This window comes from Astatotilapia calliptera, chromosome 17 (genome assembly GCF_964374335.1).
Source record: "Astatotilapia calliptera chromosome 17, fAstCal68.1, whole genome shotgun sequence".
In the NCBI taxonomy this organism is placed as follows: Eukaryota; Metazoa; Chordata; class Actinopteri; order Cichliformes; family Cichlidae; genus Astatotilapia; species Astatotilapia calliptera.
In genome coordinates this window covers 2,972,620-2,991,081 of record NC_137438.1, presented here as the reverse complement: position 1 = coordinate 2,991,081, position 18,462 = coordinate 2,972,620, and the positions used below count along the sequence as shown (strand labels likewise).

General features: G+C 42.4%; 1 protein-coding gene and 1 long non-coding RNA gene across 2 annotated transcripts in view; one reads left to right on the top strand and one right to left on the bottom strand.

Moving 5' to 3' along the window:
* Nucleotides 1-1,374: 1,374 nt before the first annotated feature.
* Nucleotides 1,375-18,462, bottom strand: part of LOC113009661 (cAMP-regulated D2 protein) — a 41,063-nt gene continuing 23,975 nt past the window's right edge. Inside the window, exon 8 of the mRNA XM_026148113.2 lies at nucleotides 1,375-4,573. Within this exon, the coding sequence (XP_026003898.1) occupies nucleotides 4,121-4,573 (453 nt within the window). The 3' untranslated portion in view covers nucleotides 1,375-4,120. The remainder of the gene's footprint in view (nucleotides 4,574-18,462) is intronic.
* On the top strand, nucleotides 7,824-9,537 carry LOC145421471 (uncharacterized). Its single transcript, XR_013902835.1, has 2 exons — nucleotides 7,824-8,829; nucleotides 8,909-9,537. It is a non-coding gene; the product is annotated as an uncharacterized LOC145421471 (long non-coding RNA).

Genomic DNA, 18,462 nt, shown 5'->3' with positions numbered 1-18,462 from the left:
GATAGGGGATTCCTATGCCTGAGGTTTAAACCGTAGAGATGAAGAATCCAAGGATGACATACAAGAGTTGCTCATAGTAGAACTGCTGCTTTTTCACATTGAAAAGGAGACAGCTAAGTTGGTTCAGGTATCAGACTAGGTGTCCTGGCATATCCTGCTGGGAGGAGAACCAAGGGCAAACCCAGGTCACAGACTGTTGGTCTTGGGTCTAGAACACCTTGGTGTCTAGAGTTTACAGGTGGTAGCTGGAGAGAGAGGAGAGAAGCATAGCTCTAGTGTGAACGCTCAAAGCGGCGCATGTGCAAAAGAAGACGTCACACACAACGCGCTCTGTTTAGACCCAGACCAACAGTATTGTGTGACTGATGGCCTTGATATAAAGACTTGTTTCGGACTTTTCGTTTCCCAATTTCGCTTTAAGTTAAAGTTATTTTGTTATTTACATTTGGCCTAATAATGATCCTTTTTGCTGTTTTAGAGGAGCGCTGCTTCAAAGGATAGCTGCAGATTTCTGTCAGAATCTGCAGATTATACAGAACAAATAAAATGTTCACGTTTCTCCAACGTTGTCTTCCCAGCAGTTTCACTGACATCTACACGGGATGGCCAGGAAGCGTTCACCATGTCTTCTCCGGCGCTGATAATTGGCGTCTGTCTCGTGTCAGTGACGTAAAAGACGAATTTAATGCGACGTGACCATCAAACAGCAGTCGCTTTCTGAAACATCAGATATGTCTCGGATTCAGTACCACATATGAAAGTGACCCAGGTCGGATTTGTGCCGTTCACACTGTCACACCATGATTGGATTTGGGTCGCATAGGGTCAAAAAAGTCGGATTTGATGTGTAGCCCAGAAGTCTAGAGAGTTTTGTTTTGTTTTGTTTTGTTTTGTTTTTCAGAAACTGAATCCCTCAGAAGTGTTGTTTCTGGATTTGCTTAGTGCTATGTATTTTCCTTATGTCAGTTTCACATTTAACTTTATAGGTATTGTATAGGAATTTATTTTACTTATGTATTAATCACATTATTTTATTGTATGATACCTTGGTGCCACTGGATTTTAACATGTCTCACACTCATACAGTAAGACAAATGGTGGGGGTGTAGTAAGGAAGTTGGGGGAAGCAGACAACTCCACAGGAAGAGTCTTTTGTCTCTTCGAGGACTCTGGGAGGCAGCAAGGGAGTGTGAACCTTAAGGTGTGAAACAGCTGTGTCCTGCCTTTTGTTCCTGGAGATATTTAACTGAGAGCCATGCTGGGCTCAGGGAGACTCTGCTGACCGTCTGTCCCGCGGTCATGCAGGGACTTCATCAAGCTTGGTTGTCTGTTCTTTGTGTGTTTGATTAAAGAATGTTAGCTACCGCTCACCGCTCGTCTGCAGGCTTTATTTAATGGAAAACTTCCACAACAGTATACACAGATGTGAGAGTGGCATACATTTTAAATCAGTTCACTGACTGAAAGCAAGAACACATAATACACTTATTATGTCAAACTGTTTTTAACCTCCTAAGACCCAAACTTTGTCATGGCATGCATTTTTAATTTCTCTCTGCTATTTGGGCTGATTGGAACCTGATGAATGTAAAAACAAAGAATTATCTGATTTTTTTTTTTTTACCTGATTTTTGTTTCTGAGAAAAAAGAGATCAACATAAGAGGGCATTCATTTAAAATTTTGAAAGAACAGTGGCAGTATAACGTCCTCGTAAGTGGATATCAGGCCCATGTAGAGCAAAAATTAGTATTTTGGTCTAGACAACCCAAAATGTGATGTCCACATATTGGGACGCCAGGTCCTAGGAGGTTAAAAGTTGAACGAGCCCAATTTGTTTTGAGAAGGACGCCAGTGGACAGCGTGCTGCTGTATTCTAACTGTCCCAAGCAGCATACTGGGCAGCGAAGGCTGTCATCTGATTTTTAATTGCAAATGCAGTGGCCATAATCAGATCTTATTGGAATGTCTGTGCAAAGCCAACAACCTTGATCTGGAGCTGGAGACAGCCAGACATTGATTCCATAACCTTTTCTAAATTATACAGGCAACAGAAAGGATTGTGTCTGTTTGTCCCCTCTCGCTCTCACTCCATCTCCCTCTTATCAGCTGTCACAATAATGAGCAGCAGGGTTTTTTAGGGGGAGGGGGACAGCCTGTGAGCACAGCCTTTGGCGCAGTGTTGGGATGAACAGCAATTGATTAGCTGTGCGGCCATCTCAGACAGGGCCGTGCTTTGATACTGGATGACAGCAAAGTAAATGTCTGCTGAGATAATGAGGTGGCCTCAACACACCCTAGTGTGTCAGCGCGCTACCAGTCGTGTGTAAACAGCCAATAAAAATGGTCGTGTGTGTCTGTGGCATATATTAAACTGGCCCCAAAGGAAACAGGACAATTCACTGTGGCCTTTGTGCCAGTAGGGAGAGAGGCCACTTCAGTTGCTCTAGAAAGAGACAGGAGTGGTGAACGCCTGAAGGCTAAGGAAGCAGGCTTATGACAGGACATTTGCCAGTTAAGCTCCCAGATCAAGTGAAGGATTTGAAAGACTTCAAACCACTTCTGTTGGAACGTAAAACTCATAAACTACAACTATTTCACACAAATTACTGCCTCCTCTGTTCTTGGATGATATGACAAGCTGTACCCTTATTTATGTAAATTTAGATTAGCATTCGTTGTGGACCCATATCACTTACTGGCAAGACTGATATGATGAGAATCATAACTGAATTGTTTTGACATAACATGTCAAATAAAATGTCAGTGACTTAGCTGAGAGCGTCAAGCCATTTACTTTTCACAACACGCAGATGTGTTGCTGATGGCCTTTAGGGTTATTACCTGGCTCATAAGGTACAATATAAAGTGGAGACTGACATGGGTTTAATTCTTAATTACTTAATAATCTAAGATAGAAACAATAGCCAGGAGAGCATAACAATGACGTGTGAGAAATGGTGCCACTGCAAGACTACTGGGGTTTGCAGGGGGGTGCGAAAAGCAAAAAACATCACTGGCAGCCCAAATTTGAGTAGTACCATGCTGCCTTCTAGGGCTCATATGCAACAATTCCCTCTTTACCATTGCTTTGTGACTGGCAGTTAGTTCCAGTGACCCACATTTAAAGCAGAGTATTTACCATACTGTCATATGCCGGTCAGTGGTTTTCTCTACCAGCATTATTAGTTCAATTAATCTTCAATCACTTTGCCTTAAAGTCGCAGGTTATATAAGGTAAATAGTATTTCCAGGAAGGATTTGGTTACAGATAGGCAGCAAGATATGGTTCACCAGCTCACCACTAACTTGCTCAGTCAACATAAATCCAATTTCCTGTTGTTTGAGATATTCTGCATTTCTTTGACATTAGCCTGCATAGCAGACGTGAAACCAAACTAGCCTTCCATCAACCAATCGTCCTACTGATGTTCACCACTGTTACCAAATGCATTCGTTTTCCCCTTTTGCCAGATAGAACCAGCTTTCTTCTGGCTAAGTGTTTGATGCCAGTGTCTTATGAGTCATAACATTTTGTAAAGGGAGGCTTTTCTCTTAGAACAACACATGGCTGCAGGTCCTAATAAGTTGTGAGCAGAAATAACTCAGTGATGTGTTTTCAGGGCAGAAAAATATTTTGGACCACACCACATAGTTGACAAGACATTTCACTCCAGTCCAAATATGCAAATCCCTAATAAACAACAGAACAGAATGAGCAGGATTCCCCCTAAGCAATGATTTTTTGTACCAAACATTATGGTAATGAATTTGTGAATTGTTGTAATAATCCAGTCTGGTGACTGATATAGCTAAAAAGTACCGTCTGGCTGCTTTGTTCCTAGATAACAATTCAAGTCATGCAGACTTGCATTCAATTAGAAAAGAAATCTCGCATACAAACAAATACATGGTTTACTTGCAACAAACAAAAGACAAAAGGGCAGTACTGTAGTAACTAGCAAAACTCCATCAACTAACTAACTAACTAACTAACTCTAGAGCAAAGCTAGAGCAGACATCTACACATCCTACTTTTAGAAACAAAACAATGCAGGGAAAAGAGCCATTCTTTTGACTCTAGTTTCAACAAAAGAACAGCATGCCCAGCCTGTTCCCTCTCTAGTAGATGCCCAGCTGGTCCCAGAAATCACATATATGGTTTCTGGTTCCGGCTTGCGTATGGGAACGCACAGTGAGGTTCATGACCAGAAAGCCACTGGTGTCAGAATAGCGCGGCCAAATAGGCAGACGCTGCTCCCGGCAGAAAGTTGTCTGTTGGCTCCTGGAGGAAGGGTCGCCGGTGTGAGCGAAGGCACCCCAGTAGCACAGCATTCGATTGGACAGCAGCTTCTCCGACGGTGACAGGGTGAAGTTGGCCACAGAGGCTGAATGAAAAAGAAAGGGCAGCTCTGCACCATGACAGGAATGCTCATAGCAGAAAGTGAGACCTGACCAGACACTGCGGTCCGAGATCACATGGTCAAAAACATACATCCAGAACTTGCTCCCCGCTGCTGTGCCAGCACATGCTGACCTCCTCGATGGACATAAGAAGACAAAATCCGTAACAATCTGAGGAAAGGAAAATAAGAGGGAGATGGTGAGGTCACATTATTTATGTCTTAATTGTCTTGTTATTAAATGTTTTACAAACAAGCATGTTGCATGAAGATAAAACCCACTAACTCTGATGATCAGCATTGTTTTTCCTGTAGTAACACCACCTGATCTTTGTGGTTTTTGCAGATTAAGATCAGATAAGACTGGAGTAAAACATAAATTATATAACTCCAGAAAACACAACCTTACTAATAGTACCACCAAAGTCCAATCAGACATCCCATGGGTGGGTTGGCACAAAATTGTCTTAGTGCCTGAACTATAATGAAATTTGGCAAATCTACACTCTCAGGATGATTTGTAATGACTTTCACAAACCTGGACTTTTTATCAGCTTTATGAGGCATGGGAATAGAGAACCGGTTCTTGTAAAGGACCAGCTCCTAGTACTTTAGTTCCTTGAAATTGTTGTTCTGCTTGCCTATCGGTTCTATCTGAACTTGTGCAATAGTCTGCTCATTGTAGGAAATGTACCAGGGGAGTGTGTGGAACTGTAGTCTATAGGTTTATATTGTTAGCTGACAATTATGCGTTTCAGGTTGTTTTGTAACAACTGCATCACTTAAGTGTTCCGGGTAATATGTGCACTACATTACTTGTTTGAGCAATAACGCCAACACTGATCATAACAAACAGCTGAAATACCTTGAACATGCAGAAACATTTGACCACACAGCATGCACAACAAGAACGAATACATGAATGTCATGTCTTTGATATGCTGCTTAACGATGGTGGCCACTCTCAAAGTGCAGCCACTGAGAACCTAATGAAAGTCGATAAGAGAATCGATAAGATGAGGTTTATATGTGTATGAAAGACGCTATTCAAAATTGTAAAACAAGCCTTTTGCTTGACATGCAGTTCACTCAATATTCCTCCTACAGTAATGGATCAAATCTTCATCAAACAGTTTTTTCTGGAACAATAAATGGTCATCATCATCTCACTCTTCAAAGTGAAGTTACTAATGAATTGCCTTAAACTCGCACTCATGTCTCTGGCCCTCTGCTGTAGTCTCAATTGTGAATTTCAAATCTCAGTAAAGCTCGATGTTCACCTTACCATTTACGGCTTAGAGAAAAGCACTGTGTCTATTGGGTGCTGCTTTCTGAGTGACAAGTTGCTACCACAAAGTCCTTTAGATTTGCAGTCAGATCCACCATTCACATCTATGATGCTCACCTAAAGTTTGACATTGGCAAGCGTCATGTCAAGGTAGGTAAGCCCACCTTTGCGAAAACTGTCATTTACTTATGACCACTCAAGCTTTTCAAATAGTACTTTATTTCTGCACTTTACCCATCAGTGCAGTGTAAAATATTTGCTCCCTTCTGAATTCTTTTTTGCAAATTTGCCACACTTACAGATCATCAACTCATTTTAGATCACACACAAAGATTACCCTAGTAATTACCATATTCTTATTATATTACTATGTCTGTCTCGCTCCATATTACAGCTGAGATAGGCTCAATTCACCCCATGACCTTGAACTGGGGAAACAGAAGTGGCTGGATGGATGGATGGATGGATGGATGGATGGATGGATGGATGCCTACTGCCTACCCTTTGCTTAAAGCCATAATAACCTGTGGGTTAAGGTTAAGTATGGACAAATTTCATGGCTGTATGTTCCATATGCTGGATATGTAGCTCTATATTAATTAACTAGTCAGATACTAGTATTGAATAGTATTAAGCCTGGAAACAAAATGAAAACAACCAATCTGATTTAAAATTAAAGAAACATCCAAGTCGGTACTTTACTGCGATTCTTGTGGAGTTTGCCGTGTGTAGAAAAGAAAAAGAATAACTAATTAGCCTTGCATCTACAGAGAGATGGGCTAAGGGCAGAGCAGCGAAAATGTTGTTCCCTCTCGGCTAAAAAGAAGCAAAGAAAATGAAGGTAGACTGTCTTCTCCTGCCTGTTACCTAGAAACCAATGTGTCTTTTTCAGCAGCACACAACCTGCACCCACACAGCTGAACATCTGAAAGCTGAAAACAACTTGCTGACTTTGACGGGACTCTCTCTGTCTCTCTCACTCAATTCTTTTTATTTACTTATTTATTTTTTGCCACACAGGTTTATGATCATGTCTCACACATTCAAGGCAATACGAGCACAAGTTATGTTTATTATATCTTTTGAAAAGAATTTCTCCTCACAACTTGGCACTATTTTATCAACCGATTCACACTACAACCTGGGTTTGCCTCTTATCTGTATTTAATTTAATAACGGTACAGTACTCTGTTTTTGGTAACCACTGTCCTTGATGTAAATATGTAAAAATTGTGTATGTTTCTGTTCTGTGTCTTGTGTACTGTTTGTTTGTTTATGTGTCTTTATCGCTGCTGTTACACCCAAATTTCCCCTTGTGGGACAATTAAAGGATTATTCTATTCTATTCTATTCTTCTCTCTCCCCCGTCCAACTTGCTCTCTCGTTGCTAAAATCTGTCCTTGTTTTTGGGCACGCTTCTTTTCTCCAGTGTCAGATTATTGTCATGTTCAGAAAGAACAAATGCTTTAAAAATTCCATTCAGTAACTGTTGTGCATTTGAACGTATTCATCTATGGATGCCGATCAGGCACAACATTCTGAGCACTGACAGGTGAAGTGAATAACACTGATTATCTTTTCACTGTGGCACCTGTTAGTGCGTGGGATATATCAGGGAGCAAGTGAACATTTTATCCTCAAAGTTGACGTGTTAGAAGCAGGAAAAATGGGCTGGTGTAAAGATTTGACCTGGTTTGACAGGAGCCAAGCTGTGATAGAAGACGGGGCAGAACATCTCCAAAGCTCCGGCTTTTGTGGGATACGGTGGTTAGTATCTATCAAAAGTCGTCCAAGGAAGGAGCAGTGGCAGCAAAAGAGGGAACAATGCAAAATTACCATGTTACCAAAGGACATTTCAATTTCAATTACTGACATTTTTATTTACATAAGAGAAGGCATATCACAACCATTTTCAGTAAATGTGGCCACTGAGGTCATGAGTTGGCTGTTCAGCAATGAACACTAGTAGTAATACGATGGCACCTGTCCAAGATGGCGGCCAACCAAACCGGTTTGAGAACCGGTTTGACCGGTTTCGTGCGTGTGCGCATGCGCGTTCAGTAATACGATGGCACTAGTCCAAGATGGCGGCCAACCAAACGGTTTGACAACCGATTTGACCAGTTTCGTGTGTGTGCGCATGCGCGTTCAGGTGTTCTTACCCTCTGGGCGGGAACGACTCCTCCTAGTGGGATGTGCTAGGTTGTATGGGTATAAAAGCGATCCTTTCACATTCTAAGAGCATCACCGCCACGGTCTGAGGAGCACCGACACATCGCGCTAAGGATCCCCGACGCATCGACCTAGAGCACCGACACATCGCGCTAAGGATCCCCGACGCATCGACCTAGAGCACCGACACATCGCGCTCGCTAAGGATCCCCGACGCATCGACCTATGGAGCTCGGAATGACACCCAGCCAGGACATCGCCCATGCCACAGGCACTCTAGGTATGTCTTCAGGAGTATGCAGTCGGGGTCCTCAACGTAAAAAGCAACGCTGTGGAAACGCCGCAGATGGAACTGTATTCAAGTTAGAATATCGAGGCGTCGAAGGGTATGTGTATGCCATTAAATATACCGAAGGGACAGTTGTGCTTAGTGTAGATTGTGGTGAGGGATTGTTTTGGGGGGAAGCCCAAGTCATGTCTACTAAAAACTGGAAGCTCTTCCGCACCGTAGTGTGTGCGGACCTGGACAATGTGGGTTTCCCAGAGCTGCTGTATGTTTCCCAGTGGAACAGTGCATCAGGCCCTGAGCTTTACAGGGTTGAGGCTGATCGTTTCAATCGCAACCCCGACGACTTTATTTTTCTCAGTGTATGTGATGACAGGGATAGTCTTATTGCTTCCAGAGGGCTTGAAAACTGGAGGTTAAATCCATACCCTCTAAACCTCGAAGAGCGCACAAGATGGTTTAAGGACTTGTTTTTTATACAGTGGTGCGACTGGAGAGGTTTGTCGCGTCTGTTTAGCCAGATTGATGACGCGATCAAGAGGGACAGACTCAACACTGCGTACGAGAGTATTAGAAAGCGCCTTGTTTTTGACGATCTGGCGAGTTGTCCGAAGACTGGTTTGCCTGGTACCCTGTGTAAACCTAAAATCATAAGACCTTCCGACAGCTAAACAATAAACTGGTAGGTTTAATGTGCGGGTGTGTGGGGTTGAGTGTGTATCTATGTGACAAATTAAGAGCTTGTGGTTTTCATTTTACAGAGAATGACACGCCCTCGTGGGACCTGTTGGAGTCACCATCAACAGAGCTGCTAATCCCGACCCCCCAGACTCCACCACCCTCACCACAATGCTCGCAGGACCCCCTCATATCAGACCTGTGGGATGAAACTGTAATCGACATCAAACTCGCAACTCTCCACCTGTTAATGTTGGCTTTGAATGAGTTTATACAAGAGACATGTTACGGATGCCAAACAGGCCACCCCAGTCAGGTGCAACACAGCTGCTTGCAGGAATTGTCTGAGTATTTCTTCGACACCTACTATGATGATGTGATGATAAGGCTCCAGACTGAGCGATTCATACCTGCCATCCGGCTGTTTGTACGCTCATCCACTGCAGATGGGTCTGGAACACAAATCCGCAGAGTTGCAGAACACATCATGTGTGAACTGAGATCAGAGCGATATATAGTATGCGCCATTAATGACAACATTGGGCACCTGCTAGATGCAAGTACTTGCGCCCGCCGTGTTAAACCAGCCATGCTCCGCATGATTGGAAACTACTGGGCTGGGTTACATCTGGTTTAATGTGGGGTGTCCAAGTATCCATTGTCTGTGATTGTGTCTTTGTGAAAATTAAATAAAAAGACTTGTTAACATCAACATCATAGTCATTTGTGGTTTGTAAATCATGGAAAGCACATTGCATAAAATATATCATGATCCAGCCCATCCTGCGGGGTTAGCCAGTTTAAATAAGCTACGTATAGCGGCAGGGGAGGCATCAGGTGTAACACCTCCACTATCTCAGGTCAAACATTATTTAGAACAAGACGACACCTACACACTCCATAAACCTGCAAGGATCCATTTCCCCAGAAATAGAGTATTGGTGACAGGGGTCGACAAACAGTTTCAAGCCGATCTGGTTGACATGTGTGAATATGTGACAGATAATGATAATGTGAGATATCTGCTAACATGTATAGATGTATTCTCAAAATACGCATGGGTTAGATGCCTAACAAACAAGACAGGGTCTGTTGTATCAGCTGCTTTTGAGGATATACTTAGTGAGGGTAGGATCCCTGTGAAACTACAAACAGATGAAGGCAAAGAGTTTTATAATGCAACCTTTAAACAGCTAATGAAGCGATATAATATCAAGCATTTCTCAACAGCTAGCGAGGTTAAATGCAGTATTGTCGAGAGATTCAATCGTAGCTTCAAGGGTAGAATGTGGAAGTACTTAACATCAGCCAACTCCCGGAGATATGTAGATATCATACCAGATCTCACACAAGCATATAACAATGCTTATCACAGATCTATCCAAATGGCTCCGGCAGAGGTGAATAAGGATAATGAGAAGTCGGTCTTCAACGCGCTGTACAAAACGAGGCCTCAGAGGGAACTGCGCTTTAAATTTAATATCGGTGACACTGTACGAATATCAAAACTGAGAGGAAAGTTTCGAAAAGGATACGAGCAGACCTACACCGATGAGATTTTCACAGTCAAGGAACGTATAGGGAGACAGCCCCCAGTGTACAGATTAGTGGATCTAGCAGGAGAGGTATTGAAAGGGTCATTTTATGAGCCTGAGATACAACGTGTGGTTGTTGATGAAAACAAAACATTTAAAATTGAAAACATATTGGCTAGAAAAAAAGTGGGTCGGAAAAAGCAGGTGCTAGTGAAATGGCTAGGATGGCCCAACAGCTTTAATTCGTGGATTCCAGAAAAAGACATCGTTGAGGCGTAATTAACTCAGATGACGCAGCTCTACACACATTCATTCAACACTGAGCATAGACTGAGAAAGCATGAATAAAAAGAACAACAATGCAGGCTTCTATGTAAGCCTCTTCTCGAATGCTTCATCACATGTTTACCCGGGTAATAAGATATCTAATTTTAGAACAAAGCTAGCAAAACCTATTGTTTTGGATCAGCCATATGAGGTCGCTGTTATAGAGATACAGTACCCACGCATATGGCGGACTTTTCCACAATCAGATTCGGAAGTGGAAATTCATGACCCCGTCAAAGACGGAACCATAGCCGTAACCATGATCGAACTGTCTGTGGGCCATTATGCATCTGTGGAACAGATAATAAAAGAATTTAATTTTAAATGTCAACAGCACCAAGCCACTGGAGACATTAAAATGCAGTACAACGCCGTTAGTAACCATGCCTGTGTTATGGGGCCTAGGGGGACTATTCTCACATTTAGAGGGAGACTGGCGGAAATCCTAGGATTCAAAACAGGAGAACCGTTTGCACTTCATTATAAAAACACATATGCCCCGCACCCCGCAGACATATACGGGGGAAAATATAACATCTTTATTTATGCAGATATCGTTGATTACCAGCTTGTGGGTGACGCCCACGCGAGGCTATTAAGAGCTATAAATATTACAGACGATGACCGCCGGTTGCCTATTCTACAATTTGACAGCCCACACTACACACCTGTGTCAAAGACATTAATCGACGACATAGAAATTGATTTGAAAGACGATCGAAATCAACACATACCCTTTTTATACGGCAAAGTGTTTGTCAAGTTACACTTCCGACCGATAACACAGCATTTTTGAAAAAAAAAGGATGGCCGTCTACAACTCTGATGACTCAAAATATGTAAAATACTACTTATCACAGGCTGGTGGAGAGCTCGGAGGGTATGTTGGGACCAGTACACAATATGGGACAGGTCTGGGTGGGTTGTTCCGTAGCTTGTTTAGATTTGCAGTACCGCTGTTTAAAAAAGGAGTCAGCATAGTCAAACCACACCTAAAAACAGCCGCATCGGGCATAGTGTCTGATGTCATAACCAACATAACCAGACCCTCAACCACTAAGCAGGACGGTAACGGCTTGTATGTGTATACGCCCAAACCATCTAAGACCCCACCCCCAGGGCAGCCGTTGTCTAAAAAGCGTAAAACCACAAAACCTAGCAGGAGAGCCACCAAACGGACACCGTCACGCAGAGTGAAGAGACCCAGAACCACTCGTTCAAAAACTGCAGCGCTTGACATATTCTAAATGGCACTGTTACACAGTCATTCTGGAGAATGTGTAAAAACAGAGCTCGATCTTTTTACTGTCCCATACACACAGACTAGCATTGAGAAAAGTACATTTATTGAAATCCCACCTGTATCTGCAATCACTGATGGAGGGCCGATCGAGTTTTACATCTCATCGTCGGGTGAAGATTACCTGGATCTAAATGACTCATATATCTACACACGGGTGAGAATCACAAACGCTGATGGCTCAAACCTGGCTAGGGACGCTAATGTAGGATTTATTAATTATCCTGGATGCAGCATATTTAGTCAAGTCGATATTAATTTGGGAGACCGGCTCATTAGTCAATCATCCAATACATATCCATACAGAGGTGTGATAGAATGTCTTATCAATTATAATAAGGACACTTTAGACACACAGTTCAGCACCGGGTTATTCTGTAAGGATACAGCATCACACATGAATGACACATCTATAGAAGGAGAGAACCAGGGTCTGATGACCAGAGGTGGCTACACAGCAAATAGTAGTATTGTTGAATTGATTGCGCCAGTACATGCAGACCTGTTTTTTCAAGAAAAACTGTTACTTAATGGAATCGACCTGTCGCTGAAATTTGTGCGCTCTAAAGACGAATTTGCTCTCATGACAGCGGATGCCAATGCATACAGAGTTAAAATTGTCTCAGCCAGTCTCTTTGTCAAGAAAGTTAGTGTATCACCTAGCGTCAGACTTGCACACAGCAAGGCATTGCACCATGCAAACGCAAAATACACGGTAGACAGAGTATCTTTAAAGACCTTCTCCATACCTGCAGGGGCTAGAATATCAACAAATGACAATTTATTTATGGGTAGGATACCTAAATTTGTCATCATTGCATTCATAGACAATGAAGCATACACAGGCTCCTACCAGCGTAATCCATTTCATTTTGAAAACTGCGATATAGAATTTATGTCTTTATATGCTGATAGTCAGGCTTATCCTGCTAAACCATTCCAGCCAAATTTCCAGAGAAAACACTATATCAGAGAATTTTACCAGCTGATACAAACCACAGGAAGACATTTAAAGGACAGATCGTTGGCCATAACACGTGACGACTTTGGTAACGGCTACACTTTATTCTGTTTCAATCTGGAAGCTGACGAAGGACATTCAGGGAATGTGTCGTTAATTAAAACTGGGAACGTGAGATTGGAAACCCGTTTCAGAAATCCACTACCCCGTACAGTGAACCTCTTGTGTTATTCTGTATTTGATTCAGTCATTGAAATATCTAACATGAGACAGGTGCTCTTGGACTACTATTGAGACAAAAACGGTCATGAACACTATAGAACTATCAGCCGTGGTCGGCGGCATTATCAATAAAAACACACATTTCCTAGGCGTGTTAGCCTATGATCAACTAACCACTGAACGGCTTCAAAGACTCCCTGCTATGTGTATTGTAAACACCCACCCTTCTACGATGCCAGGGGAACACTGGCTTGCTGTTTATATTTCGAGAGACAGACGCGGTTATTTTTTTGATAGTTTTGGTCACTCGTTAGACAGTTTTCCCCCAGCAATAAAGATGTTTCTTCTAAAAAACTGCTCCACTGTTTTATATTCAGGAAAACAAGTGCAGAACGACTTCTCCATCACATGCGGTCAACATTGTGTATTTTTTTTATATCATATGCAAAATGGTGTATCTTATGCCCGCCTGCTTAACATGTATGGGTCTGATTTAATTTGTAATGATGCTATGGTGTGCCGATTTGTCAACAACATACAACCTGTTGCTGTATGCAGTGATTATGTGTGTGTGCAATGTGGATACTGATATGTACTAATGAGAATAATAATAAAAACAACATGAGAGCATGATTTAATCGAGTCAATGGTATTTATTATCAAATCTCGTATATATATATATAGATTCATAACATACTTTGTTTAAACATAAAAGAAATCAAACATTAACCAGTAATAAAAGACATAAAATATTTAACAGTAATAAAAGAAAATAAAACAAAACAATTTAGCAGCAATAAGTGAAAAAAAAACATAACAGTAGAAAAACACCAAACAGCAAATATTTTTAGCAGAAAAACAATTTCTGCAATAAGAAAAAAAACCTGAATTCAAAAATCCAACCACTCTACAGGACCCCCCTTTAATTTGTTTTTTTTATTCTTTATTTTTTTTAGTGTACTATGTCGCAGCGGTCCACCGGGGGTGTTCTTTTTTGGTGTGTGTTTTAAAAAACCACGGTCTTCAGACAGTGTGTGATCGGTTTTATACAAGGCGACGGTCTTACGTATGCCTGTGTTAGATATGGCTGATAACGGTATGTTTAAATCTGAGAAAGCTTTTAAAAACTCTGTCCAGCCGATAGGTCTCAAACCCTCAGAAGGTGTGTGTGTGGTTGTGACGGCTTTAATTAGATCATAAATGTGTGAACCAGGGATGGTTTGTTTATCAACAACAATTTCGCCTTTGCCATTGTAAGAGATCAAGTGTGGCGAACGGTTCACCGCTGATAGAATAAGTTCTGCATTCCTCCTACTCCTTTTAGGTATGTGTGTTAAAACATTCTCCGCAACAAGATCCCGCACCCCGGCATCACCATGAACAGGCAATGTGTCCGCCGACTGGGGTTGCACATCCCTGTTAAATTGTTCAGGTAATGATAAAGACAATACATTCTTTTCACGGGCACCTTGTCTCACAAGGGTGAGGTATCTTTGGAGAATATCGCTGTATTTTTTAGCCTTCTCATACACATCTATGTCAGAATCTTGTAACACTTGTAACATCTCCTTGTCCAACTCGTTCTGAGACTGTTGTCTGATGGTGCCTGTTTGCTGCTGCTGCTGCTGCTGTTGCTTTATTAAGTCCAACTGGTGTTGGGGTACCAAAAACATCTTTTGCACATGTTCCATTTTCACCTGTTTGCTATCAGACTGGTTATGAAAGGGATTGCAGCCCCTAATAACGGCAGTAAAAACCCTCCAGATTGGTTGATTGTCTTTCTCTTTTTCAAAGATTTTATTTTTTTGTCTGCAATCAGTCTGATTATTGTTTTTTTCTTTTTTAGCTGTTTGTACTGCTGATTGGTCAGTGGAATGTTACCATGCAATACATTAAAGGCTATCTCACACAATGCATTGATAAAATCTAAGTTTGAATTACTAATAATAACTCTGCGTAGAGTAGGAGGAGCCCTGTATATCATCTCCAACAGAGACAGATTCCTCCGCATGCGTGATGACATCCTCTCACCTCTTTGCTGATTTTTGTTTTGGAATGTAAACAACCGGACGGTCTGACAGTAAATTTGTTCTGAGTCTTAAATAGTCCGGGGTCTTAGCTTTATAGTCTATTAAAAGATACCCGTATGTTGTCGATGTGGCATCATTAAACGCTTCTATAAAATATTTAGTATTACCCGGAAACATTTGCCTGGCTAAAAGCATAACCTGATATTTATCTCTCGGATTTTTAAACAATATTAGGTAATTAGTGTTCAAGGAAATGGTTCTACTGGATTTTCCCTGAATAAACAAATTCTGAACTAGATATATACAACTCAAATTCCTATGATGCACATACTTTGTGAACACATTTTGTACTTCTAAATTGTTAGCTGCATCGTTCATTACATCGTCTATAATTAACAAATTGTTCTTTTCTGCAGGCAGAAGGGTGTCATCAGCAAGAGATTCGGGTATACCGTTAACAAAGTTTATGTTTCTTATCTTAAGAAGCTGGTCATATAGTGTCTGCCAGCATGAGTATATATACACAATGTTATCAATGCTGCATGATATAATCCTGGAAGAGTTTTCAATTATGTTTTTAACAAAAAAAGTCTTGCCACAGTTACTGGGACCGCTGACCACCATGCTGAACGGATGCTGCAACCGGGCGTCAAACCGCTGTTCTAATTTAAAATCCATAAGGAAGGGTTGTGAAGTCTGGGAGCACACGGCGCTTATTGTAAACAACTTTAACTTTTTTCACAATGGTTTCATTCTTCAAATGAAGCTTCTTTTTATCGCGTCTGATGCTATCAGACACGGCAACTAGGTGTGCGTCTGATGTCTGATTGGCTACAAACTTGCGGACTAAACCTTTCAAGGAGTCGTGGGTGACAACTTTCGAGTTTAATGCATTCAGTGTGACGCCTTTACATTTGACCTGGGTCTTGCCCAGCGATGTGTGATACGCGTAACATTTTGGCCCACCGGAAACAAATTCCGCTATGTAATCCTCCACACCATCCTCTCCACAATCTAATTCACTTGTGAGATCCCCCAGAAACGGACCTAGAGGAGGCATCCACTCGCCAGGGCGTGCCGTGAAAATGACACTGTCCGTGTCACAATACAGCACGCGCTGCTGCAAGTTGTCTAGCAAATCATACAGCATGAGTCTGGCGTGTGCAGTGGTCATGGCCCCGACAAAGACATTAACGTCCTTCACACGGGAAGCTCTACCATCAGCGTGGCGCCACTGCACCATTGCGACGTCGTCAGAGATGAAACAAAACTGACGCACGTCGTACTGGTCGCTAAACATTAGCTGGCTAAATCTGGAAGGGTCTGTAATGAGCTCAGATGATGCCATGTTTGACCTCATGCTGAAACGACCCCATAACGAGTTTAACAACAGCTTGTTACAGTTACGAACAGCTTTATTTACACAAATCTTGGATGGGTCTAGCATTATTCCCTCCTTCTCATAATACTCATCTATGTACTTCTGCTGCTCGTCAGGTGTGTTCACATGTTCAGGATACCCCGAGGCCTCCTGTTTGAGTTTTAGGAAGGCTTTCACATAGTCTTTAAACAATGTGTCGGTCTTATTGGGGAAATGCCACACCTCATCAACAGCAAGAACCCTGTATCCCTTCTCAACAGCTTTTTCAAGCTCAAATGAGACCCATGTGCCTTTCAACACCCGCTCACTGTCACTGTGCCCGCATGCAGTATGCTGGTTCTGGTCTTCAGCACACATGCTGCAGAGTGGAAACATCAGTTTTCCATGGCATCTGTAGGGTAGGACGGGGTGAAAAAGACCCTTAGGTGGGAGCACTGTGCATTTAACAAAGCCGAAATAATTTTCTAGCTTGTCAAAGTTGGTGTAAATGACTTGAGGGTGTCCTACAGGATAGTCTTTTTTAGACTGCACTGTGGGATAGAGACTGGTGAAGTCGTAGTAAAATATTTTTTCATCACAAGCAGTCTTGTGGTACAGCTTTAGAGCATTTGTGCGACCGCCAAAAAGGGCGTCTCGGGGATTCAGGCGTTCTGGCTTTCTGTACGTATGCATGAAAGCCACAACTGCAGGGTCTGTCTGCTTCAAGGCAGCCCATTCACACTCCCACATCACTATTACGCTCACACTGTGTTGTGATCTCAGTGCATCAACTTTGTCACAAAACATGCGATGCAGCAGTCCATAGGATGCTTTGCTGACAGGATTAACTTCACTCTCGGGGTAGCATTTAACACAACCGTGGTGAAAACATCCTGCAAATTCATAAGCTGTATTACTTGTGGGGTCAAAACCGTCCACAAAATACGGTCCAACCCTCTGTTCGCCTCCTCTGAGAGCATGTTTTACCACTTTGTTGGTGGTGTGGGACACATATTGAAGCCACTCAATAGAGACGTTAGAAAACGTCTTGTTCTGCTCAACGTATGCCCCTTCATACGTGAGAGCGAGCGCGTCTCTAGGCAGAAACAGCGTTTTATACACACCCATACTAAATGCAGCCAGGGTGGTATACATGAATGGATCAACTTGAGTACAACCCAGTAGCGTGTCACGATAAATGATGCATGCTTTACGCAGGACATCAACATCGTTAACACAGTAACGCCTGAGTTCAGCCTGAAAATCAAAGGGATTCTGTGAGGCAACCTGGTACCATTCCATGAATCGCACCTTATCGCTTTCAGACATGTGCTCATAGCCGTAGAAGGAGGGGTCTGGGTACGGGCCCACATAACGCTCATTATCCCTCGTATTAAACCTGTGTGGGAAATGGCCCTTCTGCAGGTCTTGAAAACCTAAAGCAGAGGGTATTTTGGCAAGGCCCATGGGCAAAAAGCTGAACGAATCAATCCACCGCTGGTCATAGTCCCTGTCATGCATTAAAATCACACGGCTGCCGCTCATTATGACACTAGGTGTTATGCTCTGTCTGACAAAGTACTCGAGGAGTATGTAGTTATCAAAGCCAGATGCATTATGTGCTATGAAAGTGTACCCACGAAACCTTGGGCGTCTGTAATGCTGCACAAACGCCTCCACACACTTTAATGTATTAAATGTGAACTTATTGCCCTTCAGATCAGACGCACACACAAAGTTAGCCTCGTGTTTACCGTTGTGGTACCGCATCTCAAAATCATATAAAATGTATTTATCGTTAGGCTTCTGTTTTTCAACAGGCTGTATGAAACACTGATGGTCGGAGTCTCCTGCTAATTTAGGTTCGCGGCAGTGCTCGCATCTAGGCTGCGCACATTTGTG